The sequence below is a fragment of the Channa argus genome, chromosome 11 (genome assembly GCF_033026475.1).
Source record: "Channa argus isolate prfri chromosome 11, Channa argus male v1.0, whole genome shotgun sequence".
Taxonomy (NCBI): Eukaryota; Metazoa; Chordata; class Actinopteri; order Anabantiformes; family Channidae; genus Channa; species Channa argus.
This window is the reverse complement of record NC_090207.1, coordinates 13,705,327-13,731,687: the sequence shown is the minus strand read 5'-3', so window position 1 is coordinate 13,731,687 and position 26,361 is coordinate 13,705,327. Positions and strand designations below refer to the sequence as shown.

Here is a 26,361-nt window from a genome sequence, read left to right as displayed (position 1 = left end):
TCCAAATAAATCACATCCACTAGAAACATGGCATTAATACAAAAAAATCTATGATCAAACAGGGCTGATAATATCTGGACCCTGGCAGGCTACAGTTTAGTCTAATGTTTTCACATCATGTTCACTAAAACTATCACATAAATTAATCCATTATGCTGAAAAAGTCAGAAGTCTTTGTTAAACTTTGAACTGTCCCATGGTCCTCCACTAGAGGGCCAGTCAGCTGAGAGAAACGGCAGAGAAAGTCTGGACTTCGTTTAAGAGTGACTAGAGAGGAATTCAGATAAATGTGATAAAAGATGTAATAATAGAATTATAGTATTTATTCATCCTTTAAATACACTGAATTCAAGAATTCCATAAACTGTCTTCTCCTGGACTCACGCTCAAGCTTAACTCTTAATTTTACCATAAAGATAAGTTGGAGACAGCTCCTGTCATCAACGATTTACTACCTATTCTAAACACCAGCCTGACAGTATATTTTATCTTTCTCTTTATACTTGGCCAAACCTGAATAATGGTGTAAAAAACACATTCCTTGCTCCGTGGCAGCAGAGGCATGTGCTTTTTGTGTGTGGCGTAGCCAGAGTCACGACACAAGTCACAGTACTTGTTGTTGTTGTTCAGTGCATTCTTCATTGTGGCAGCAGAGAAACCTCAATGGTCACTGCTGCTTTGCAAACAAACTCAGCCACCACAAACTGGTCTGTGCTCAGTTCATTTTTGCAAATGGACATTGACATGAGTTAAAAAGCTAAAGTTTAATTACTTCTACACCCATAAATGATAATCATCACTCTATTTAGTCAGCTTTAGTTACCCTATCTCCCATGCTGTTCTGGGGCTCCACGCTCTCAGACTCCAGACAGCGACCAGGGGCTTTACCTTGCTCTGCAGTCCCTAAACACACACAAAAACACACAGTGGTAGTGCTCAGATAGGCGACATACTTTACAGTTTTCTTTTAACTTATTGCTCCACATGGTGCCGAACTTTCAGCATCATCATTGCGAACTAATAGGTAGATAGATAATAGGAATTTTTGTGACATCACCGTCTAGGTGTCTTGGAAACTGACCAAATTTTGATTGAGTCTGCAGCAGTGTTACAGTGTGACAGGCCCTCACACAGACAGTACAGCTCTAAGGAATGAGAGGAATCCATTATCTGATCCAGCATCATAGGTAGATGGATGGTCTGCTGCCTTTTTGCACGGTGCATGCACACAATTTATCTCAATTTATCTCCCTACAAAAATAAACTAATTAAAAACTTCTGGCATAGGTAACATTTGAATTTCTTGTAATTTATCGCTCTTATCAGGACTTTCTAAATGCCAGAATTTGGTGCCAAAACACACGTTTCATTGAAAGATGCATGCTTCTAAGATTGTTCTTAATAACCATGTCTCCTATTAACAGACATTACAAACACAAATTGACTAAATTTTCTTCACACTTGACTCACCTTGTTGCTGTTCATCTCGGATTTGTCGGATGGCTGCTCTTATCATTTTCCTCTCCTCGTACTCGGTGGCAGCACAGAGCTTTCCGTTAACACAGACAAAGTCTCAGTGTACACAGGACAAGCATACATTGTCACATCATTTTATGATTTGTCTTTTAATGCTCACCATTTTCGTCAGCTCATCAATGTCCTGGATTGATTGAAGCTTTTGGGACAGAACATGCAAGCTGTCACTTAATTCTAACCTGAGAGAGAGAGAGGGACAGAGACACAGAGAGACACAGACGGACACAAGTTTATTGTGGTGCCCATTATAGAAGCCTAATCCCATTCTCCCTTGTTTGAGCTTCATTTTACTTCCTTCATTTAAGTTGGTTTCTATTATTCATACTGATCTTTCTCATTATTTTTTCTTTGCTCTACTTGTTGGTATTGAAGGACGTGTGGCATGTTGGATTGGAATATTTTACATTCCATGTTATAATTGAACTTGAAGATGCATCATCTGTCTGTGTATGTGTGTGCATCCATGTGTGTGTCCTAAAAAGGCTTTCCACGAGGTTTAGGAGTGTGTTTATGAAATACATTTTACACAGGGCTCGCAGTCTTCGCTCTAATTCATCCCAAAGGTTTTCTATTGGGTTGAGGTCAGGACTCTGTGCAGGCCAGTCAAGTTCTTCCACACCAAACTCACTCGTCCATATCTTTATGGACCTTGCTTTGTCCACCTGAATTCATTTATTCGGATGGGTGAGCGAATACTCTTGGCAATATAGTGTAGCTTTGACGACGCACATTCCCTTGTTTTTGTAATGATTACTCCTGACCACTGTTCTTATTGAGAGTCAGTGACAGAGAAAAAGAACAACAACAACATAAGGTTCGGTATCGTCTTTTTACACAATAAGGTTAAATCTCAGCTGTGCTATCAAGTGATAATGGGCTTGTGCCACACTGGAACTAGTGCCAGTCTTAAATTAATTATGCCTGTAAAATAAATCAGTCATCTAGTTCTGCAGAGCTCAGGATTTCACCATAAATTGCTGCAGCCTGGACTCACTTTTATGTTGATGCCTTAGAGCTCTGTTGTTGTCCAAAAACTATTTAAAACTCATCAGTCAGACACCGGTACAATGGATGAAGTGTTACTTCTTTCAGAAAAGTAAGTAACTACTGTCAACACTATTCGGAGTCTCCATAATTCCACCTTAAATGTTGCGCATGCACAGTTCACAGGCGGAAATAAAAGAAAGTGCTTCTCTAATCTCAAAGTAAAGTTGCTAAATTTAGGTTTTCAAGTTGAAGTTCACAAAGTAGCCCTGAAGGTTTTATAAAAATATGTCCCATTTTTTAATACCAATACAAACGTTTGACACAGGGGCATATGTTTAGTGTAAAAAACATTGATCGTGAAATGTGCAAACAAGATGAAAAAATAGATAATAATAATTCACTGGGGTTGCAATTTTCTGTCCTCTGTAATTCCCTGGCAAGTCTTTTTTAGATTTTTCCTGCTGGATTGTTTCTCCAGTTGACCTAGTCTGAGGAAAGGTCTGTGTGCGCATGTGTGGTCTCACCTGTGCTGGTTCTCCTTGTCCTCTTGCTGCTTGAGGCGCGTGGGTCGAAATCTCTTGCTTGCCAAAGCGGCCTCCATGTCCTCGATCTCCCTCCTCCTCAACTCCCGGATGGCTGAACGAATGAGACGTCTCTCGTCCAGATCCACGGTTCCATCCAGCTGCACGCACAACACAAAATACACAAACAAGCCATGAACATGAATGCAATGCGCCAAGCTTACTAACACACAATATATTTAACTATTACAGTGATTAAGTGTCACTTATTATATTTACCTCTAAAAGTCTAAGAGTGAGAACACCATGTTTGCAGAGTGAGGGAATGAACACAAAATAATCTGTTGATCAAGGGTCACAGTCCTGTGAAACATATTGCATGTTTTGTACAAATACAGTGCAAGTACAGTGCCATCAAAAAGTAGAACTCAAAGCTTCTTGGCTTAAAATACAAGTCACCACACTGCCTTCTTTCAGCTGCCGATTCCTATAGCCTGTAATTAACCCTACCTAAGGACAACAAGGAAGTCATTTATAAAAAGGGGTTAATCAGCTCTGACAAACACATGCAGCTGTCAAACAAATAGTTTAGTTGTGTGACATTGAAAAAGTATTTCACTAAACAGCCCTGGCTTGGTTTTAAATGTGTGGCAGGGAGGTACATTGTCAGCAGAGCAGCGTAGATGGACGGCTTATAGATTTGTGATGACAAGTGATCTGCCTTCACTAATGTGAAAGGACAGACAGACTACATTAGCAAGTGGCAGTGGACAAGAAACAGGCACACCAACAGCTGGTATGGATATAAGAGAGACTTATCACACAGGTGTCTTCTCTGGCTCTAGCAAAGCTGTAGGAGGACCCAGAGACTTGGATGCTGTAGTATCTTACTTAAAATACCCATATTTCATCGCTCTGAGTGGCTATTAGTTAAAGAGTTCATTTTTTTCAAGCAAAAGTGTAATTAAGATGTGTGAGCATTTATAAATAACAAGCCTACAGCCAGACACACCACCTCACAGAGCTGAATGCTTTCATGTTAGTGAGAGGGAGCCCTCTCCTGTCAAATGGGAGCCATGTCACTTTTTTGATCAACAGCAGGAACCTGTTAATACATTCAGCATGTCCTCCAGTGGATTTTTCTTATAAACCACACAGTCAAACACACACTTTAGGGTTCCCTGCTGCGCCAGTTTAAACCTGCAGATCTGAGACACAGACCTTTGTGTGTCAACTAACCTCTATAAAGGGGAGCTGGATGTGGTTGTTCGGCTAAGCCTTACACCCTAATGGGTTGAAAAAAAGACCAGACCCAGAAAAGCAGGAGGAGAAGGGTTTCACAAGAGATGGAGAGGCCCATTGGGTCTAAGATCTCACTGTGGTTTTACAAAATATGCAGCCCAAGCTACACTAGCTCAGAGGGGCATTCATATATACTGTAATTTGTGGGAATTTAAAGTGCTGAGCTGACTGAAAAAAGAATGGGTAAGAGGAGCGAGTGCTCAGAAAAGGCAAGAAGAAAAGACACAAGAAAAAAGGAGAAGTATGAAAGGGGAGAGAAAAGTGGTTAAAAGAGAGACGGGATGACAAGTGAAAAGGAGAAAAAAAAGAGAAGCTCTGCGCTGGTATGCCTAAAAATGGGCACAAGAGAGCTGGGTGGGAAAAGGCCAATCCTTGCACAGGTCATTCCTCACATTCCTGCTGACTCACAGGGAAAAGAGATGGTAGTGAAATCAGGAACTGGGTTTGGGTCAAACCCAGGAGGGAAATGATACAGTATGATGCATAGGAGCAACAGAGTAAGGTTTCTGATTGTGAAGTAGTAAAGCAATGCTACAAAATGGGAAGCACACCTCATTCAATCACTGGTCAAGTCCCTCCCACATACACACACAGAGACATGAACACACACTAAGCAAACACTTCTGCCTTTTAACACCCTGTCAAGCTTGCTACATAATGTCATGGTGATACAGCCAGTGCACTGACAAGTTTTAAAACTGACTGATTTATTAATTCATTAATGAGATAAAACAGAATATCCCCAGGCTTGGGCTACTACACAAGAACAATAAGTTCTGATTGGCATTTCATAGACACCTGCATTTTTGGCCTATGTAGTGTGCATATCAGTTTAAACATTAAACTAAATTGGATAAGAAAATGTTCAACAGAAAGAAAAACCTGCTGACAGCTCCCAAACACAGAGCATGTGATAGAAAGTGTCCAAATCAGTAATCAGTCATGATATGATGATAAGAGATGAAAAACAACTCCCACATGTGCTTAAGCAGTGGCAGTTTTAAAATGTCCAATCAGGGCATAGATTTTCTGCATGTTGAGATAGTCTGGATTGGTCGATATGCGTGTAAATTCAACTGGTCAACACCGCTGGCACACAGCCACCAGCAGTAACTGACTTTTCCTTTACTTATTTGAAAAGAGGAAAATAAGCAAATTGACCAATGACTTCACTGCACAGAAGAGTAATAAGTGGGTGTAACCGAAGCACATAAAACACACCTTAAACTTGGGCTCTTGCCAAAGAAAACACAATAACCGTTAAAGAACCAGAGAAGGAAACACACACTCATAGAACGAGTTCATTTGACAGAACTACTACATGACAGTGGCTTTAACAGAAACTGAACTGTGTCAGGAGGAAGGACAAAAAAAAAAAAAAAAGACATCTAGTTACACAGTGACCACCACAGTCCATGCCCAAGTGCATTTTTTAAACCTGAATACAGACTTCTGGGTACCAAACTGTTACTTTGACTCTGAATAAAAATAACACCACCACTGTGACCCAGAGAGATGCCATTATACCCAGACAGAAAGCTTTTCACGCAGTGCTGTTTGTGCTGCTAACAGACATGTGAGTCAGAAGAAACACATGATAATTCACACACAAAATAGGTTCTACAGAAAAAGATGCCGTCATTGAGCTGTGAGCACCTTTAATGGTGGCGGGGATGGGGGTCACATCACAGTGTGATTTGTTGAAATAACTGAAGACTCATCACTGTCACACCTGTTGGTCTCCTCAACTTCAACTGAGTCAGCCAGTGAAAAACAGCATTAAAGAAAACAGGGTGGAGCAAATGATTATGTCTGAGGAGTGGAAGAGAGAATTAAAAATCCTGAAGAAACTGGGGCAACTGCATCAAGAAAAACCTTATGGGGGAGAAACTACTTGAGAGGTTAGAACAGCTTATTCAAATGCACCTACTTGCTAATATAAACCAGAAAACAATTACCTCATTTGACAGTAATCGGACTGTGGTGAAGAGCAACATATTATAAATGTTTTAATGTTTCACAAGCAGGCTTGCTAAGGCCTGTAGTGTGCTTTTGGTTGCTTTGACTCATTTCCTGCTTACCAGCAGCAGCGGTCTATCGACTAAAAACCTCAAACCTATCCAAAGACATCTGACCGAAGCAGCTCAATCAATCACGACCAATTAGAGAGACTTCATGGTTTACCAGTAATCCCGACCAGCTGGTGACACACTCCCGAGAACACCCTCTGAACTCCTCTGCTACACATGCAAGAAACAGATTTGAATGTGATTCTAAGTTAGTGAGGTTTAATGTATTCTGCCGCACATGGAAGCAGCCTCAGAACTGGTCAAACATGGCAGGAACTCAAGGTTCTTCAGGTACTTAAAATACACAGGGCTGCTATTTAGTAGGTCTGAGGTAAGAGCACATAGAGGTAATGAGTACCTGTGGGTGCAGCACTGAAGCAGGATTATGTTAAAACCGTGGAAGTGAAGAGAGACAGACCACTCACAAGTTCAGATTTGTCTTAATTACACCCACCTATTTCACTCTATTCATTAAAGCATGCATTCATAGGAATTCACAATGGCATTACTTAAACAGGCCTCAGCCTCAGATTCTTTCAGTGCATTTTTAACAAACGAAACATGTATTAACAATAATACATCAGACCTAAATACTAAAGGTGTGTATCTCCAGGTGTGTCGTTGGCTATATTTTTGTTTACAAAACTCGGTCATTACCCTGACCCTCCCATGAATACCCACAAAGCCCTGTCTAAACCAACCACCACCACTTCAGGGTGAGTCTTTATAGTTTGACTCCTAGTAGGTCTCATTTGCTGTTCTTGACTTTACACTTTCTATTTTGTAGGCTATTATATGTAATAAAAATTCCCTAACACAACAGAGGACTGTATGTGCACTTTCCACAAGACTTATACGTCCACAAGTGTGCATTCGCATGCACGGGTGTAAGTGAGGGTGTGGGTACTTTGTGTCTCTGCATAAAATGAGGCTTCAGTAATAACTTCCAGAACAGGCTGAGGTCAGAGAGCAGCTAGGCAGCAGATCGGATCAATGTTTTAACCTCCCTCGTGTCAAGCCCACAAGTGTCTTTTGCCCTTACAAGGACACATGGGACACTCTTTGCAGCAGAGGTGAAGTGGATTACCAGCTGCTGCAAAGGACGCTGGACTGCCACTGACACTGAGGCAGATACAATAAAACAATCGAGCAAGAGTTAAAGGGTGAAAAAGTTAAATTTATTTTTTAATCACCCTGACATTTGTTTATTGCCATGCTAAGAAGCAGAGCTGCAATCTGAATCAGGTGGTAGTCTATAAATAATTTCTTAACAACTCAGGAAAACAATGCTTACAGTAGGCAGGCACAAAGGCCACACCCACTGAAAAATGGGAACATTTTAAGGGTATATGGGATCCCTGCAAGGCATCTGAAGCCTGCTTCCTCAAAAGAGGGAGTTTCACTCACATGCTGGGTGAAAATTAACAAAGAAACAAATTGGATTAAAGGTTAAAACATGTTTTGCTCCGGTACACACTAAGCGTTTGTTGTCTGGGTTAAAAAAATTGATTCAAACTCAAATATACAAGCAAGCAAGAAGATAAGAGAGATTACTGTATGTGTGGCAACATGCCCTCTGTAAATGCACCAACACGTGTAGCAAAGCTGAACTTTTACTAATAACTAGATGGTACAAAAGAGGCCTGCATGTGAGTCAGGGGGAATACTGGCATTACAAATGTTGGACTATAATAATGTACTAGAGGCAGATCTAAATGTGCACATGTTGTTGAAGTTACTGACTCATACTGTAGTAGAGTTTAAAGAATTTTAAAGTATTGCAGTGACACACCACATGGTGATGGATTAATTAGCACACATGGTCAACACTCTGAAGTTCGCCGAACACCGAAAAAGTCATTTGTATTCTGCGGTATTGATGCATATCAGTCCACAAAAAAACCAAAACAACTCTATATTGTCTAGAGCATAATTTTATTCTCTTCATTTGACTGTCTTTGTGAGCTGTGTTGACCTATTTCACTTGTCTGGCTCCACACAATAGTTCCCTCTAAATGTGAGCTACAGGTCAGGTCACTGAGAGGGATCCAGGTCAGCCAAGGCCTAGTCCATACATATGTGGCCCACATTTTGGGGTTGGCATCATCACAGGTTCAAATCAGACATCAAGGGCATAAAGTTTTCTCTTTTCTGTCCTGTTCCAAGGGAACATTTTAATATTGGCTTGTACACAGACTTCTGGAGTGAAATGTTCAGTTTGTCTAACAGTGTTAGAAACTGTTAGAACTTTGATTTGTTTCAGTGTACTGAATAATCCATGTGATACCAATATCTTAAATTTCTGTGCCATTTCTCTAAAACCTCAGTGCCACTACAACAATTTTCAAGTCGATTTTACACTAAATGCAATGAAATTTCTCTCTCCCCTTTTGGCAGCTTTTGTTTTAATATAATCATGTCTAATTACTGGAAATCAACAGAGAGGGAGCTGTCTGCAGCTATTTAGCAGATTATAAATCACATCTTCCCTTGGTGGGAAGATCATGATCAGAAGAACTGATACAACTTTTCAACAGGAAGGCACTTCAGCTGGCCATATCCTGTTGACATTACCATGTCACAGGAGGAGCTAGAGCATGGTCAATCCTCTCTAAAAATGGGACATCGTTGGTCAGCCTGAAGCACGGAGTCAGTGATGTTGACTTAATAAAGGAAGAGACAACATGTGAGAGGGATGTCCCAAAGGATGAAACAGAGGGGCTGTTAAAGCACTTTGGGAGGTTCCAGATAACAGTTTGTTCTAGTAGAGCTTTGAGAGCCAGCCATGCTGACTCCGAAAGTCCACGGTAACCGTAACACGAGAGTAAGAGACACTGATGGACAGATTAAACTAAACAGAATTCAACAGATCAGCTGTGTATATCTCAAAAATGTCATGGCCTTTAAAACAGGGAGCTGGAAAGCAAAACATGAATGTCTGCTGGTCATTTTCTAGTAGATAGAAATATAAAATATAGATATTTTCTATATAGATATACAATGTAGAAAAGACCAAAACCAGTGTTTCTGCATTTCTCTGACAGACTACTTCTTTCTCCTAGTGGTCTCGTCCATCTTTTAAAGTGAAGCATCTGTTCCCAAGCTGGGGAAATGTGATATGTTTATTTTTATAAATTGCCTTCATCAGAATGTGAGTGGCAGAGCCCTCAAAACATCTCTGACCCTGTAGACTACTGCATGCTGCTCCTTTCATGCTATTTTGCTCAGAAACAGAGCCCCACCTTAATATTACAATATAAAGCCAACAGGTGTTGAATCCCTACTAAAGATGTGCTATGGTCCCTTGAGTCAAGGATTTTGTGTGTGGCTAAAGTATAAGGGTGCTGAACATCAAGAGGTATGTTGATCCCAACTTTGTTCCTTAGCTTCATCATTTCATCTCAAGGGACAAAGAAGAGAAAGCATATCGTCAATCCCTTATCCAGACCTTTTCCATTTGGGACAGTGATGAAATGGAGATCAGACACAGACACACTCTACTGGATAACTTTCCAGACAGAGGAAAAGACCAGAGCAGTTCTGACAGCAGAGTCTGTCTCATATGTGAAAGTGTTTCACCTCCTGGTAACACAGCCCAGTTTATTAGGGTACAGAGGATCACACTGTATTGACTCTATACTGCACAGACAGGAGCTGATGTTGTCTGTCTATCAAGCGGGAACTCTTTAGCCTCCCCCTCAGGTTGGTTATGCTGATTTGTGCTCTGTCATGCATCATGCACAATATCTATGAAAAAACTCCAGGGAACTAAGGTATCTCTTTGGCCTAAGGGCTTGTTGGCACAGTTGTTTGGAACAACTATTGGCATCACAAAAAATGAGGTGTGATATTTTCCATCTTTTGCTTTACAACAGAGCAGTATAATTTACAGACACAGATCTTAAGCTGTAATGCGTCAACATGAGTGCTACTTTTGTTGAACTCCTTCATAAACTGTCACATTATTCTTTTATGACATTTGAAATAAATGACAAAACAGCACCAGGTGTTCTTTTTAATAATGAAGTACTGCTCTTCGTATTCAAATGGCCGCTTTTATGTTTCCAAAGCACCCATCTGATATTTCAAAATGACCAAATAATCAAATCTTTACAGAGGAATTATGACCCAATGATTTTAATTTCAACTTTATGCATGAAATGTTTTTAAACTAAAATTGAAGTTGTGTTACACTCACTCTGAATTATTGTCCCACCACAACAAACCCTTTAAAGGCCAAAGACCAGATATAGCTTTTGCTGGAGTTTTTATGCACATCATCTCAAAGTTCACCCTTTTTTTTCCCTCTCATCCTTACAGAGCCAAAACATGTCAGGCTATTTATAGCATGCACTATCCAGTAACTAAAGTTTCCTGTTTTATTGAACAAACACTGACTTCTTATCTCGCTGCTTCCTGGCTGTACATCTCGATATTTGCTGTCAGACGCTCAAGTCTACACGTAAAAACAAATCTACTTGTTGTAGCGATAGACTCAGCCCTGTCACTGCAATGGCAGATAACCCACAATGTCTCCATTTGCAGAAGAAAATGTGCCCTCGATGATAAACTGTTTATTTCATCAGTATCTCCCCATCTGAAACCTAATCCTACAGGAAGTGCTGCATGTAAATGTGAAGGAAGTAAATTCCTGTGAGAATAATGACAGAAACAAAAGTCATGTGAGTTTGTGCTTGTAATTTAGAGCCTAAACATTTGTTTCACTCAGTTGTCAGAGAAGCACCTTCAAAAACACCATAGAAACATTTACTGAAGTCAAAGGCAGTAACTGTCAGCACAAACCCAGAACCAGTAGGTGCTATCAATGGTCAGGAGCATATGACACTTGAGGCTCTTTTCTTTGTATGTGTATTATAATAGGACGTGTGAGGAGTTTTATTCAATGGGAGATTTACTACATGCAACAGTTTGTATGTACAGATTTTTAGAAAAAATTTAAGTCAACCATGCAACAATAATTAATATGACTCTTGACAAGGATCACATCAAGTTAAACCAAAACCTGCAAACAAAACTCCAATGCCGCTTTTTAGGTGCAATTTAATGGTTAATGTGTTGATTACTAGTGGATATGCTGGGGTTTTCTCTATATTTAAAACAAATTCAGTTCCTGGTAACTTTCACTTTGTTTATAAGACCATATAAAAACACACATAATGTTCCAGACGATGGTTACATAATGGGTTGTAATTTTTCCTTATTTATTTGATTTTGTTGATGAGACTGACATTTTGGACCATGTCACTGGGGGGGAAAGAAACCTGGAGACTGTACTCAGAGCCAGCAAAACAGGCTTATTCTTCCTATCCAAACTGTAACTGTTGAGCCATGTCAACACACAAAGGGTCCAGGGAGCCATAAAACGAAGGCCCAGGGGTCCCATATATCAGAGGCTGGACCACAGGGTAAATCTGCCCTATTTTAAACATGTGTGAATGCTTCTCGCTCACCAGGGAGAAAGACAGTCACAGGCCTGGCAAGACTAGTTACAAATGATTATGTGAGACATCCAGCATGCTAAATCAGCCCAGCAGGCACCACAGACAGAAAAGTCTCCAAGTGGTCAAGTGTTTTAAAAAATTGTTAAGACATGGTGCATTAGGACATTACAAGTGGTGAAAGACAATAACATTTGATGGAAACATTAACATTTTACTAATAAGCATGAGCTTGTTGGAGGTTTACTTCTCCTGCACTAAGCAGGGCAGCAAGGGGATAATTAGAAGGGAGATGATGGTGTGACTAACAGATGCCATAGTCAAACCCCATTCTACATAAGCAGGCAGGTGCCACAACAACAGACACCTGCAGACACAGCTCGTCCTGCAGGTTTACCACAGAGACACACAGGAAACCATTTCTACATCGCAGATTCAGGTGTGTAACAGCTGATAATTATCATTCTTCAAGCTTGCAATCAGCTGATAAAATCTCTTCTTGTGACATAGTTGGAGCAGTTTGGGTTCTCCAACGGGCATGCAGCAGATGACCTGCAGCAAAGATCCTCTTGGCTCGTCTCACGAAGAAACTGGGACACCAACTGATTATTTTTGTGAATATTTAAATAACTGTGGTGGCCAAAGGAAAAGAAAAATGTTTTTTTTTCCTAGTTTCCATGGAAGGGATTAAAAGGAGGCCTGGGTTTTGAATAGAAGTGTAGAGATGGGATTAGTGGCGTTAGAGAGACCGCCATATGACCTTTCCAACTGTTTAGTTCATTAAGTACACAGGCCGAGAGTTTGTGTTCTTTACCCAACTGTTGTTTAATAGCAGCTCCTCCAACCAGCTTTATAAGCAATTAAATTAAGATGAATGTCCAGTATCTTTTACTAGTGTCCCATTTTGTATTTCAAAAACTCCTCAATGGTTCTGAACATAAAACGCCACAGAATAGGGTGTAGCATTTCATAAAAACTAAACACAAAAGGCTCATTCATGTTTGTGTTCAACACAGTTTAAACTCCACCACAACCCTACATGAACTTCTCCTCTGAGCAGCACGTTTAACCAGAGTTTGTTTCCTTCTAAACCGAGTTCACTGTGGAAAACCCTGACACTTGAGTCACCACAAACCTCATCAGTGAAAATGTGGGATCTTGGTGACCTTAAAGCTGGTGGTCACATCTAAAAGGGAGGGAATCTGTGGGGGGGACAGCTCACCAGAGGAGATGAGACATTTCAATTCATTCCCAGCAGTGGTTTGAACACCAATGTCACGTGAAGATATACCCAATAAATCGTAGTTTCTGCAGGATACACTGACACTTTCTATACAATACCTGCATGTTTGCAGCAAGATTTGGCTGGATAGAGGCCACACAGCAATATACTGAGGAGCTTGTTATGTCTACTAACAATGAGCTGTGGTTAAATACAATGGGACTCTGTCCCTCTATAAATAAACTCTAACTAAAAGTAAATGATTATGCTGTAGGAAAAAAATATTCATTTCCACATGGTTCAGTTAATCCACTATATAATGTCAGTTGTGGTAAAGGTCTGTCCTTGAAGTTATTTATGAAAAGAAAGCTAGATGATTGCATTCTTTGGGGACATGAGATAAATAACAATTTAAATAGCATCAGACAGGTAAAAAAAATTATATTATACACTAGTTAGATCCAAGTTAAAGTCTCTTTACATGCAGTTTGCCAATATATTGGAGGAGAAATTAAACCGCTTTTAAAAGTGCTCATAGCAAAGCCACTAGTCTGGATAATGGTGTAAAAGGTAGAAGTTAAACACAGAGAAGAGTGGTTTTCTCACACAGATTATCTCATTAACAAAATTGCTGTTCACATGTTCCAAACCTGACAGTTAACATCCATATGCAGTTTCCTACAACGGTGCTCGAAGAAAAATCAATGATCAGCTTTGAATGACGAATGAAACAAACACTGAATTCACTGTGGCTGTGATGAAATGCTGAAAAAAATCTTTTAACTTTTTTTTGTACAATTATTATTTTACTTTTTCTAGGAACATAATCCTGTTGTTCACCATATTGTTACATTATAACCCACATTAATTGTGTCTAAACGCAACACACTGAACCCCCAACAGCCCACTCCCATCCCCAGCTGTGCAGTGCCAGTCCAAGCCCGGTAGAAATTCGGGAGGGTTCCGTCAGGAAGGGCATCCGGCGTAAAAACTGTGCCAAATCAACATGCGGACAATGATCTGCTGTGGCGACCCTGAACTCACGGGATAAGCCGAAAGGACAAAAAAAAAAAAAAAACTGTGTCTAAACACAGACAGACAGGATGACTCATGCTCTTTTGAATGTGTCTGTGTCACAGGTATCAACATATGTGTGAGACACTGTCTAAGGAAATGATTAGGACATGATTAATGTGACTGTGAACCCGGGAGGCTTTGTTGACTTATCAATACTGATTATACTGATAGATAATACTGATTTTGATGTCCCACTTATGACATAATGTCTATTGGTGCCAACATTACACAGTGTGAATCACTTGTGATTTGTTTTCCCACTATATTGAAATTGAGATATGTCTGCTGTGTGTCGTCATGAAGAAACTCTTAATTACAACTATTGTTCTCTTCATGATATTTTAATAAACATTTATATGATTTGCTGGATGATATGTGGGGTGACACAGAGACATAGTCAATACCTATATTATCCATTATTCTGCCATATATTATCTTTATCAACTATGTTATGTGAATACAAAAACCATCCTAACCTCTTCGAATGTTAAACAATGATAGAAACAAATAAACACTCATAAAGAATCATAAAAAGAGCTGCTGATTGTTTACTGGAAATTGTGCTCTTCAGGGATGATGGACTGTGGCTTGTAAACAGTGCACAGAGTAACAAGCAGTACAGTATGAGCACAGACCATCTGTCACTGTTAGCTTTATTACAGGGAGTGCACATCCTGTCATACATGGATTATTAAAGGAGAGACATTTCCAAAGAGAAAAGTGCATGGAAATCAAACTACTGTCATTTGGATTTAAACAGTATGAATTACTATGTTATGGAATTAAGATAATGTTACGCTGCATTAATGTGTTGATCTATACTAATAGGCTAATAACATAACGAGAATTAAATTACTTTTCCGCATAAGACCCCATCCCCATATAAAGAAATTTACAAATTCATGTGATGAACCGAAAAAAGTGTATAAACTGAGAGGCACAATGTAACTCACAGCTCCCCTTTGCTTAGTTTCAGCTCAGAGCATCCTAGGTCACTCACCAAGGCTCGGAGAGAGGGCTCGTCCAGCGCAGAGTAACTCTCCAGAGACATGTTAATCTTTCTGCTCAGACTCAGGTGAGACGAGAAGATTTTTGCTGCGATTTGGTTTCCCGGTCAACAGCGTGTACCACCTGCACGCAGGCTGTAGATGAGTCTTCTCGTTTTAAACTGCAGAGTCTCTCTCAGTCGTCCCCGGAGTTACGATCACAAACTTCCTCTAAGTCAACCGACGTAAACTCGTGTCCCGCTCCTGGAGAGCATATTTGTTATCTTTTGAAACTCACTGAAAGCACGGGCAGGTCCGAACGCTCCTACAAAGGGACGTAGGCAGCTTTTTGAACAGAGTATTTCCCACTGAAAGGTGTAACCCCGCCTCTCCCTGCTCCCGGCTTCTCCGGAGTACATTCAACGCGCGCCGCGCTGTGGAAAGAAGTGGAATAGCGTCCGTGTATGGGGGATGATCAGTGCCACTCCGCATGGACACTGCTGGTGTTACAATCCTGTAGGATGGGGTCACTATATTTTAAGTGTGTCCAAAATGTCATGATGTAGCATCTAGAGTAGGGTACTTCACCCAGAACACTAAATAAGTCACTGACAAAACAAATACATTTTAAATACCACTGTTTATTACAGTAGACAATACATATAATAAACAATGAGTCCCAAGCAGCTTATCTTGTACTTCATTAATATTTTATCTTTGGCACAAAATCATAAGCTGTATTAGTGATGAATTAATCAGGTCACTGGGCACTAAATTGCCTAGGCACAACAGGAACTCAATCAACACCTTTTTTCAACCATGAGAAGCATTAGGGCCACTGAATTCCTGAATAGGTTTGAATAGGTTAGTTTCAAACAAAACAAACAATTAACAAAACAGTTTCGTAGAGTTTGTCAGAGCAGTTGTCCACAGAGCAGTTGTCCACCAATCTCACAGTTGTTGGTTCAAACCCCGGCTCTTCCTGTCACAGGTTGAAGTGTCCTTGAGCAAGACACTGAACACCAACTTAGTTGCTCCTGGTGAGCGTTGGCCAGCTGCATATCATCTCCCCCATTGGCGTATGAGTGTGTGAATGAGAAGCTGTGTAAAGTGCTTTGAATGCCAATAGGTAGAAAAGCACTGTATAATTGCAGACAATTTACCATCATCTTACCACTACCCACCAAGCAAATGGTGCTGTTGTAAGGGTTGGGGCCTCCGACAGGTCAGAAACATACTGGTTTTATAGTTCACTAAAAAGGGTTATATAAACAAATTAATTCCCAGTACATCAGGTACCAGTGACATTTTCTGTCTCACATGACCATTATTTGAATTGTCAACAATCAACACCACCCTTATATGGCAGGCAAACCTCTAAAACCTGTAAGCCAAATGAGGAATTTTTAACGCCATTAGCTGCGTGTCCTAAACAGGCACAATCATTAAGTTACAATAACCAAGATGGGAAGTTTTTTTAAACACACACTGTGTAATAGTGGTGACCACTGGTCCTGTATCGAATAACAAGCCCGTCCAGGTCAAGCTCACACTTGAGCTTGAATAACATATGAACTCCATACAGACATTAAAACCTTGAATTGCCTCAACTCATCAGAGTATATGCAACCTGGACTAGCTTGATCATCTGTGCTCTGTAACCTCATTTCCATCTGGAATGAACTATGACTTAATTTATGCAGGTTTAACACAGATATGATCCTTTTGTATGCTTTCGTTGTCAATAACCCTAACCTTAAAAATACGTCAGTTGTGCACATCAATTGATTTTTAACTCCTCCAAAATCTTTATTTATATTCAGTTCTTTCATTTTACCAACTAGCAAACATTAACACAATTTATCACGAACTTTGCAAATTTCCAGTTATTTGATCACAACAAAAGCTATACTGGATAGAACTATTGTACACCAGGACCATATGACAACATACAATATTTTGCCCCATGAAATACATGGGGAAAAAATACTACAGAAAAAGAGAATTTATCAAGAAATTTAAGCCTAATTTAAGCCTAAGTGCAAAACTAGTGTTTTGCCCTTAACTGGTAAACTGAGGTGAGCCAGTCATATTACATAAAGTGCTTTGAAACAAGAGAAAGAAGGGAATCAGGAGCCATGACACCATTAATGCCATCACTGAAACATTTAATAATCACACAAGACAAAGCATCAAGACAGTTGTTCACTCGTGTGCCATGAGTACTTGGGTCCATTTGAATACTGCACCAGGTGACTACATATTTTAATTGTACTCTGTACTTTGGCTCATTGTTCAGATCTTAGTCAGGAAAATGCTCTGGAGTTGTCTTTAATTAAAAGGGGGATCTGCATATTCAACAATGTGTGGCAAAGAGCTGATTATTATATATATGGATCATATGTTACAAACAAAACAGGTCTTAGAAATTTTAATTCTATTTGGAAGAACACCACATTATTTTTCATATCATTTAAAAGAATATTGGACAAAGCAATCTTACCATAATGAAGTGTATATAGTTCTCTAGATAAGATTTTAAAATATCAAAATATCAGTGAAGAGTATTAAAGACAAATGCTCATTATAAAAAGAAATGTTCAATAACACAGTTAATTTCTTTGTCAAAGATACATAAGCCCTTTTGTAACAAAATGATCTATCAAAGTGCTTTAGGTTACATAGAGTTTTAGAAATGAACAGGAATACTGAAACATACCTTGTTCAAAGGGTGGGAACACAAATGTAACATGGTACAGATGTTTGTTTAAGGGAATTATTGTCTGTCTGAGGACTCACTCGCCTTATATGGACCATCAACAGTTACAATTTGAAGTGTTTGAATGGCTCTATTTGAAAATTAAGTGTTTAAATGAGTCATGACATGACCTGTACAGTCAGAAAAAATTAAACAGAGAAAAGAATCAGTGTGAATAGAATGCATGATATAATTTATCTGTTAAGGACAGATTTTAAACAAACATTAGAAACACATAAATAAAGTAGAGCATGTATGAATAAAGCAAACTACTTACTATTACAAGTCAACAACATATAAACTTCAATATACTAGTGCTTACACAGGCACTTATCAGATAGGTATGTTTTTTTCTAGAAGTGTGCAAAAAAGATAAATGAAAAGCAGAGTAGATTTGTTTTTTATTCCTCCAAATGTCCCTGTGCTCACTCTTCCTGCTGCTCTTCATTCTGCTTCTTTGCCAGCTGCACATGGAAAACAAGACAACTGAAAACCCACCATAATAACAACACAATGGGGAGCTATGTTTTTAATCCCACTTGGTATTTAATGATGTAAATACCAAGATATTGTCAAAAAAAGAAATCACAACAAATACTTTGCTGGAGGTGTCCTTGTATTGTCACCTTGGCAGCATGAACACATAGGTTACTTATGTCTTTTAACATTGATTATATATAAATGAGTAATGCATTTATTAATGAAACAACCAAAATTAAGGGAAATCATACACTCTACCTTTGTTATTGGATTTCTTCTGTTCCCTCTTCCCTCTTGATTTTCTGGCAGATGTAGTCTGGTAGACAAACAGAATATTACTAATATACTCTTAAAAACACCAATATTTAATTATAAATTAAGAATTCTTTAGGTGGAGAAATATTTTGTTTCTGTGGGCCTTGGGAATCATTATTACCCCTTTAAAAGTGTAGAGCTTGATCTATCACAGAAAGATGAATGAGCTTCTTCCATTTCTCTGCTCTGCTGAGGTCTGTTTTGAAGAGAAACATCACAGTTGGACGTCTTCCTTTGACTTGGTAGTCCAATGAAGCCTCTCGTCCATTCCCTTGGGTTTTGTCCAGTTGGTGCATCTCTGCTGAATCCAAAGTCCTCATCCAAGGCGTCGGCTATATGTTGACCAACATGCATAGATGTAAAAACCAAAAACATCAACATAAAGTTTGTACAGAAAAACTAGAGTCTAATGCAACCACAAAAACATATAACACTTTATTTCCAGTGTATACTGATACAGAGTTATTCACATGGTGAAGTAGTATTCAGATGAAATCTATTCGAAAGCTACTCCACACACATACAAAAATCTAGATCTTCCAAAGATCGGCTTTGTTAGAATTTATTGTGAAGTAATTGTAATAACTTGCTAGCCTGATGGTATAGTATCTCCCCACCGGCCACAGGGTCGGAGGTTTGCACCGACCACATGTCGGTGTCCCTGGGCAAGACACTAAACTCCCAACAGCCCATCCCTATCCCAACCCTTGCAGTGCTGGTCCCAGCCTGCTAAACATTGACAATGGTTTGCACCAGGAAGGGTATCCTGCATGAAAACTCTAGACTAATGATCCGCTGTTGTGACCCTGAACTTACAGGGTAAGCTGAAAGGACGAAAAATATATTTTTTCATTTTTTAATAATGCATTCACCATTAATAATATTTATCATCAGTCTATACAAATTAAAATGCTAAGCGAGTGGAGAGTTATTTAGAGATCTGGAGAGAGGCTAATGCCTATTAATTTATTTTTATAAATTAATTCTTACATGTTGAAAATTTATTTCTAGCTGCCACTGTAGTTCATATTACAAAGGTTCGGCCCAAAAACTTACATCAAAAGTATACATGCATGTATAAATGCTTTATTTCAGATTTTTCAGAAATGTTCCATTACTGATAGGCTTTTTAGCTCATTTTTACCTATTTTTAATATTCTGAATACATTTTCTCCCTTACCTTGGTGTTTTATACTCCTCTGAAAATCTGGTGACATCTGCCCAAAGGGGTCTTTATCATGGCTCAATGGTTTTTTGACATTTGACTTAGTTATATTATTTAGTGGATGCACGGTCTGAGGACGCATATCACATTTGTCCTAGAAATAAAAATACATAAACAAAAAAACATAATGAATTATAAACAAATGCACATCTGTACTCGAACACATATTCCAAAATTATTTTGAGTTTTAAAAGCTGTTAAAGAGATTTGAATTCTCTTTCACTGCAAATAATACTGTCACATTTGTGAAGATACTTCAGAAGTCAAAACAATTTCCTTTCACCAGCAATGCATAACAGTTATCCAAGTATAACAAGTTTCCTAATATCAATACCGTAACACTGTCTTGATAACTTGACAAAAACAATACATAAATACCTGGTGGTGAAAGACAACGGCCTCTTCCAAGGCAACGCCACAAAATTCACATGGAATGACAACATCGCCCTCTAGTGGACTGGCTGGAGGACTGTAGGAGGCTGGAGAGACTGAACGGGGAAAAGTTGGGATGTTGTATGCGAGTGTGTCAGGGAGACTGTGAATTAGGTCTGAAGAACTCCTGCCTATCCTGTCCTCTTTAGGTGGAGACAATGGTTGCTTACTGAAAGATGCAAATGCAGAGGCGGGGCTGCACCCAGTCTGAAACAAAGGAAAGAAAGTATACAAAAGAGGGAAATTTGTGTTAAAGCTGCTTATATTGAGTGCTATTGAACTAGCACTAGTTGTAAGTGGATTGTGATCCATCTGAAACAAAGATTGTAAAAAATTATACAAAACCGACTACATCTAAGCATTTTACATTGATCAAACAGATTTTATAGAACCCATTAGGAAGGAATCATCCTACTGGGAGAGATCATCCAATGGGCCATGCACCAAGACAAAAAAGTAGGTCAAATTATCTAATAGGAAATATAGGAACAACTAATGAATCTTCACACTTTAAAAACATACAAGCTGTCATTGATGGGCAGGCTACGTGTCTAAGAATAAAAAAGCACTTTATCGATAACATGGAAAACTATTTGTTTTATTAACTACTCTAGAGAATGATCAGCAGTTTATTGGTATTCACTTGCAATTTTTCTCTTTAGCTTTTACTACCCAAAATCCTCATTGATCTACATTACTGCAGGAAAAGGTTTTAAATTATAGATTGTTTCTCTCTGTGAATTAGGATAACAATGTCACTTTGCAACATACAACCTTTAGTCCCTGTGACAAATAAAACTGATAAAAATAGGGCGGCTGTAGCTCAGTTGGTAAGGCAGTTGACCATGAACCACAGGGTCAGTGGTTTGATCCCCGCTCCCGGCTACATGTCGAAGCGTCCTTGGGCAAGACACTGAACCCCAAGTTGCTCCCGGTGGGTCAGGTGAGCACCTTGCATGACAGCCACCGCCTGTGTGTGTGTGTGAGTGGGAATCAACATTGTAAAGCGCTTTGGAACAAAGCGCTATGTAAGCGACTATTTACCATTTACCAAAAACAATTCTCTAAAAGTAAAAATTGCTGGAGTGTATAGTGCACAATGCTATTTACTAGTGTCTTTCATCATTTCAAAAATCAATATCAGTCAAGATGCAGCCCCAAGCAGCTAAATGCAAATCTGCTGTATTAAGAATTAGACACACGAGAAACAATGCAACCAAATTATTAGAACAATATCTCAAACCTGATGCAAAATAAGGTCCTCTTCTGGAAACAGCTCCTCACAAAACTCACAAGGCAGCATGGTATCTATAATAATAATTTTAACTGATTAACAAAGTGGTTAACAAAAAGAAAAAAAAACTTCTATTTGAAGCAAAATATATCTACCTGTTTGATCATTGTCCTGCACTGTGCTTATGCCTGTGCCTGTAGTGAAGTGTGGGTAGTTGTTGTTGGTCAGTGGAAAGCTTACAGAGTTGTTAGATGTCTTCTCAATCTTGTGGTCCCAGATATCACACCAAGGGTTCCCCTCTAGACCTCCAGCCACTGATTCTCCATCACTTTGTAGGCTGAGAGCCAACATGTAGTCCAGGCCTGATGAATCCTCATCCTGGATCTGACCACTATGTGGCCATGCACTGCTGCTGTTCAGAAAATCACTCTGTCCAAGCACTACAAGGAAAATTTAACAATGCGATAATTTAAAAAAACAGCTACAGTAGCAAAAAGCACCACACCTGCCTTTTGGTTTTATTTACATTTCACACGTTCAACATTGATGGGAACATATTTGCGATTTGTTAAGAAGTTTAGCCATCGGGAAAAAGATCTTTAAATATTTAAAGATTTCTACTATTTTTTTTTTTTTTTTTGCTGAACCTTAACAGGTCCTTAGTGCTGGTCAGGGAAACCTGCTAAAAACAGAAAATGATATTTTCACATTTTATATAGATCTATAATGTATATACAGTATATAATGTATATCACATACTGAAAACATTTCTTATAATATATACATACATTATACACAGTGCATCCAGATAGTATTCCCAGCACTTAACTTTTTCCACATTTTGTTATGTTACAGCCTTATTCCAAAATGGATCAAATTCATTATTTGTCTCTACAGTCTACAAATAATACCCCATGATGACAATGTAAAAGAAGTTTGTTTGAAATCTTTGCAAATTTAAAAAAAAAAAATTTAAAAAAAAATAAAATAAATCACATGTACTTAAGTATTCACCGCCTTTGCCATGACAATCAAAACTGAGCTTTGGTGCATCCTGTTTCCACTGATCATGCTTGAGTTGTTTCTACAATTTGATTGGATTCCACCTTTGGGAAATGCAGTTGATTGGGTATGATTTGGAAAAGCATACACCTGTCTATTGAAGGTCCCACAACAGTGCATGTTTGAGCACAAACCAAAGACAGGATTGTATCGAGGCACAGATCTGAGGAATGCTACAGAAATACTTCTCCAGAATTGAAGGTCCCAATGAGCACAGTGGCCTCCATCATCCGTAAATAGAAGAAGTTTCAGACACCAGGACTCTTTGTAGAGCTGGCCGGTCGGGCAAACTGAGCGATTAAGAGAGAAGGGCCTTAGTCAGGAAGGAGCCAAGTACCCGATGGTCACACTGAAAGAGCTCCAGTGTTTCTCTGTGGAGAGAGGAGAACCTTCCAGAAGCACAACCAGGCCTGTATGGTAGAGGGGCCAGACAGAAACCACTCCTCAGTAAAAGATACATGTCAGCCCACCTGAAGGATTCTCAGACCATGAGAACCAATATTCTCTGGTCTGATGAAGCAAAGATTGAACTCTTGTGTCATGTCTGGAGGAAACCAGGCACCGCTCACCACCTGGTCAACATCATCTCTACAGTAAAGTATGGCGATGGCAGCATCACGCTGTGGCGATGTTTTTCGGCGGCAGGAACTGGGAGACTATTTAGGATTGAGGGAAAGATGAATGCAGCAATGTACAGAGACATCCTTGATGAAAACCTGTTCCAGAGTGCTCTGCACCTCAGACTGGGGCAACGGTTCCTCTTTCAACAGGACAACGACCCTAAGCACACAGCCAAGATAACAAAGGAGTGACTATGGGACAACTCTGAGAATGTTCGTGGGTGGACCAGACAGAGCCCAGACTTTAACCCGATTGAACATCTCTGGAGAGATCTAAAAAGGGCTGTGCACCAACACTCCTCATCCAACCTGATGGAGCTTGAGAGGTACTGTAAAGCAGAATGGGAGAAACTGCCCAAAACTAGAAGGCCAAGTAGCATCATATTCAAAAAGACTTGAGTCTGTAATTGGTGCTAAAGGTGCTTCGCAAAGTATTAAGCAAAGGTGGTGAATACATATGTACATGTGATTTTTTTTTTTTTTTAATTTTTTAAAAATAAATTTGCAAAGAGTTCCAACAAACTTCTTTCACGCTGTCATTATGGGGCATTGTTTGTAGAACTTTGAGGAAAACAATGAATTTAATGGATTTTGAAATAAGACTAACAAACTGTGGAAAAAGTTGAGCGCTGGAAATACTTTCTGGATGCATTGTATATGATGTATGTATACATTATAATAAATGTATTCAGTATGTGATAGGATATTTGGTTACATACATATTCAAAACATAACTTCAAACATAACTTTTGTGTTTACAAGAAACCTTAACATTGCCATTAAATGTATTTAAAGCTACACTGGTATATTTTAGTGAATATAAACCTTTGCTTGGTTAGCACTTTTTATCCTAAATGTAATAATCAATAAGTCAGAAATACACTCACAGTGGCTAAAAGTTGTATTCCTGGATGAAATATTCTTCCAGTCCCCCGAGCCTTGAGGTCCCCTTGTGGAGGTATAAACTTCAGGATCAAATGCCCGGGGGAAGGCCTGTTGTCCTGCTGCGATGATGTTGTTATTCTTGGGAGCTCTTTCTTGAGCTCTTATGACGTTTCGAATGGAGTGGGCTTCAAACCATCCCTCTGGAGGCTGTGGCTCCGCTGCACTATGACTCATTCTGCTGTTGTTTCTCTCTTGTGGTGGTGTGAGGCTTCCACATATGTCTACATGCACATCTTGTTCCCTCAACATTACATTGCATTTGCAGTGTGGGCAGGTCTCAGTACGTGTACCACAATATTCTTCATGGTCTTTGGCCTGACTGAAAACAAGCTCCAGCTGACAATATTGGCACGGGACAAGCCGCAGAGAACATGCAGAGCTCTGCAACAGACAATTATTGTAAAGCAGCACACCTGAAACTTAAGACTTAATAAAGTTGATTGAATTTGTTATAAATAGAGAAAGAAAAGGTTTCTCACAAATACCTGGTGAACATCAATAAGATTCTTCTCAATTTTCAAGCCACACTTGCATTTAACCTAAAATGAAAGTGAAAATGCTTAGTTATATTCATCTAATCTCAGTTTGACATAGCTTTCTTATTTGTCATTTCCTTTGGAGATCACGGGCAACTACAGTATGTGGTCACCGTTTTGATGTTTATTGAAACTTATAGACAGCCTATAGTTAGCATAACAAAAGAATAACTGATTGTGACAATACAAATACTTCGTATACGTGTACCTTGTACTTTGCCACAAGCACCTGTTAAGATATTACCTGTGTATGCTCCTGCTGCTTGTGGTCCTGCAGATCTGAGCGGGGCACGGGCTCCTGGCACACATCACACAGTGCGATGTTTCTTTGACAGTGGATCTCATGGGTGGTAAAATTAGCTTCTGGTATGTCATGTTTGCTGAAATCATAAAGAATTTTATGAAATGTTTTACTACCACCATATCAAATTGACTGATCACTTAATATGTCCTCTTTATACTTACCAGTTTCCACAGAATTGTGTATTTTCATCTGCCATCGCTCTACCAATGCATGTAGACAAAGCTTAACGTTAATTATGACACGACTAATGACAACTAACCTAACGCTTTTCTGGTGGTCTTTCCTGCCGTCTACAACAGTTAAACAAGCATCGTTTGCTTAACCAACTACAAAAAGGAATGTGCGATACATGTGTTAAGTTAAACAAGTGGGATCTTAATTTAAATTCAACATATAATGCTTTCTTACAAAACAACTAGCGTTACATGAACCATCACAGCTAACTATCCGTAGCTAACGATTCCACTGTCATTAGCAAATAAAAGTGACAGGTTTCCTCACCCAATGTTTCCAAGCAGGTAGCTAAAATTAGCTAACTGACAACGATGGTCTGAATTAGCTAACAAGGAGACCACACGTTAATCAGAAAGCATTTTAAACACACGCAGAAAAGTTTGACACTTTCAGCACTGCTGCCTTCAGTCAGCTATGTATCTTAGCAGCAAATACACTATTAACTCTAGCAACCAACGCGCAGTGTTAACACAAAGCTAACGTTAGCAAAATAACTTTAGCTAGAGGCTCCTAACGTTATCTTTTACTAGCTTCCAAGCGAGGAAGCTAATGTCTAGTTTGAGGGCTTCCTCTGTCCGATCCAGGCAAAACACTGCAACCCTTTAAAGTTGCTGTTTGCCAGTTCTTTTTCTGTATAGCCACAAATTCCTGGCGTTAGCTAGAAAAACAGTTCGTTGTTTCCTTGCTCTGTCATTACTCGATATTTCACCCCGAGTGATGGCTCTCAGGATGTCTACTTAACGCTACTTTGATACCGTTAGTGTTTAATGTAATTCTGCACCTAGTTTAAACGAACCAAAAAGAATAGTAGTTTTAGCTTTTGCAGGGCATACAATATATAATTAATACAATATATAGCAGTTACAAGTTGAAAGTAAATGTCGACCCTTACTCAGGGCAAAATTCCCCACGATTCACTACAAGCTCCGATTTCATTGGTCGAAAAAGAACCATCTGCTTGTAAAAACGTCTCGGATGATGTCACAGCTGCGTTGTCTGGTAACCGATTTTCTTCATGATAAAGGTGTCAAGAATCTAGACGCAGTAAGTACTATAC

General features: G+C 39.3%; 2 protein-coding genes across 11 annotated transcripts in view; both read right to left on the bottom strand.

Moving 5' to 3' along the window:
- smtnb (smoothelin b) overlaps positions 1 to 15,503 on the bottom strand; it is a 44,684-nt gene extending 29,181 nt beyond the window's left edge. For 4 of the 10 annotated variants that reach the window (XM_067521076.1, XM_067521077.1, XM_067521079.1 and 1 more), the window contains exons 1-5: positions 15,174 to 15,501; positions 3,048 to 3,205; positions 1,637 to 1,715; positions 1,471 to 1,549; positions 824 to 903 (exon numbers count right to left, since the gene is read on the bottom strand). In XM_067521076.1, coding sequence (XP_067377177.1) covers positions 824 to 903; positions 1,471 to 1,549; positions 1,637 to 1,715; positions 3,048 to 3,205; positions 15,174 to 15,224 — 447 coding nt within the window. In that variant the 5' untranslated portion in view covers positions 15,225 to 15,501. Of the gene's footprint in view, positions 1 to 823; positions 904 to 1,470; positions 1,550 to 1,636; positions 1,716 to 3,047; positions 3,206 to 15,173 lie in introns of all 10 variants that reach the window. The other 6 variants (XM_067521073.1, XM_067521074.1, XM_067521075.1 and 3 more) reach the window with 3 other exon arrangements.
- A 1,798-nt stretch (positions 15,504 to 17,301) lies between these two features.
- trafd1 (TRAF-type zinc finger domain containing 1) lies at positions 17,302 to 26,030 on the bottom strand. Its single transcript, XM_067520825.1, has 12 exons — positions 25,572 to 26,030; positions 25,232 to 25,270; positions 25,011 to 25,146; positions 24,716 to 24,769; positions 24,173 to 24,611; positions 21,759 to 22,043; positions 21,613 to 21,677; positions 20,316 to 20,576; positions 19,893 to 20,031; positions 18,834 to 19,044; positions 18,656 to 18,713; positions 17,302 to 18,381 (listed from the first exon to the last, which is right to left on the bottom strand). Exons 2-12 carry the CDS (start codon positions 25,264 to 25,266, stop codon positions 18,343 to 18,345), a joined length of 1,722 nt encoding a protein of 573 aa, XP_067376926.1. The 5' UTR covers positions 25,267 to 25,270; positions 25,572 to 26,030; the 3' UTR covers positions 17,302 to 18,342.
- Between the last annotated feature and the right edge of the window lie 331 nt (positions 26,031 to 26,361).

Bases quoted from the DNA above. Each gene is read 5' to 3' on its own strand.
- trafd1 (XM_067520825.1), bottom strand. From the start codon at position 25,266: ATGGCAGATGAAAATACACAATTCTGTGGAAACTG. The intron at 21,678-21,758 runs GTAGATATATTT...TTATTATTATAG, and splicing joins GCAGGACAATGATCAAACAG to ATACCATGCTGCCTTGTGAG. The intron at 18,382-18,655 runs GTAGAGTGTATG...TTCCATGTGCAG, and splicing joins GAAGAAATCCAATAACAAAG to CTGGCAAAGAAGCAGAATGA.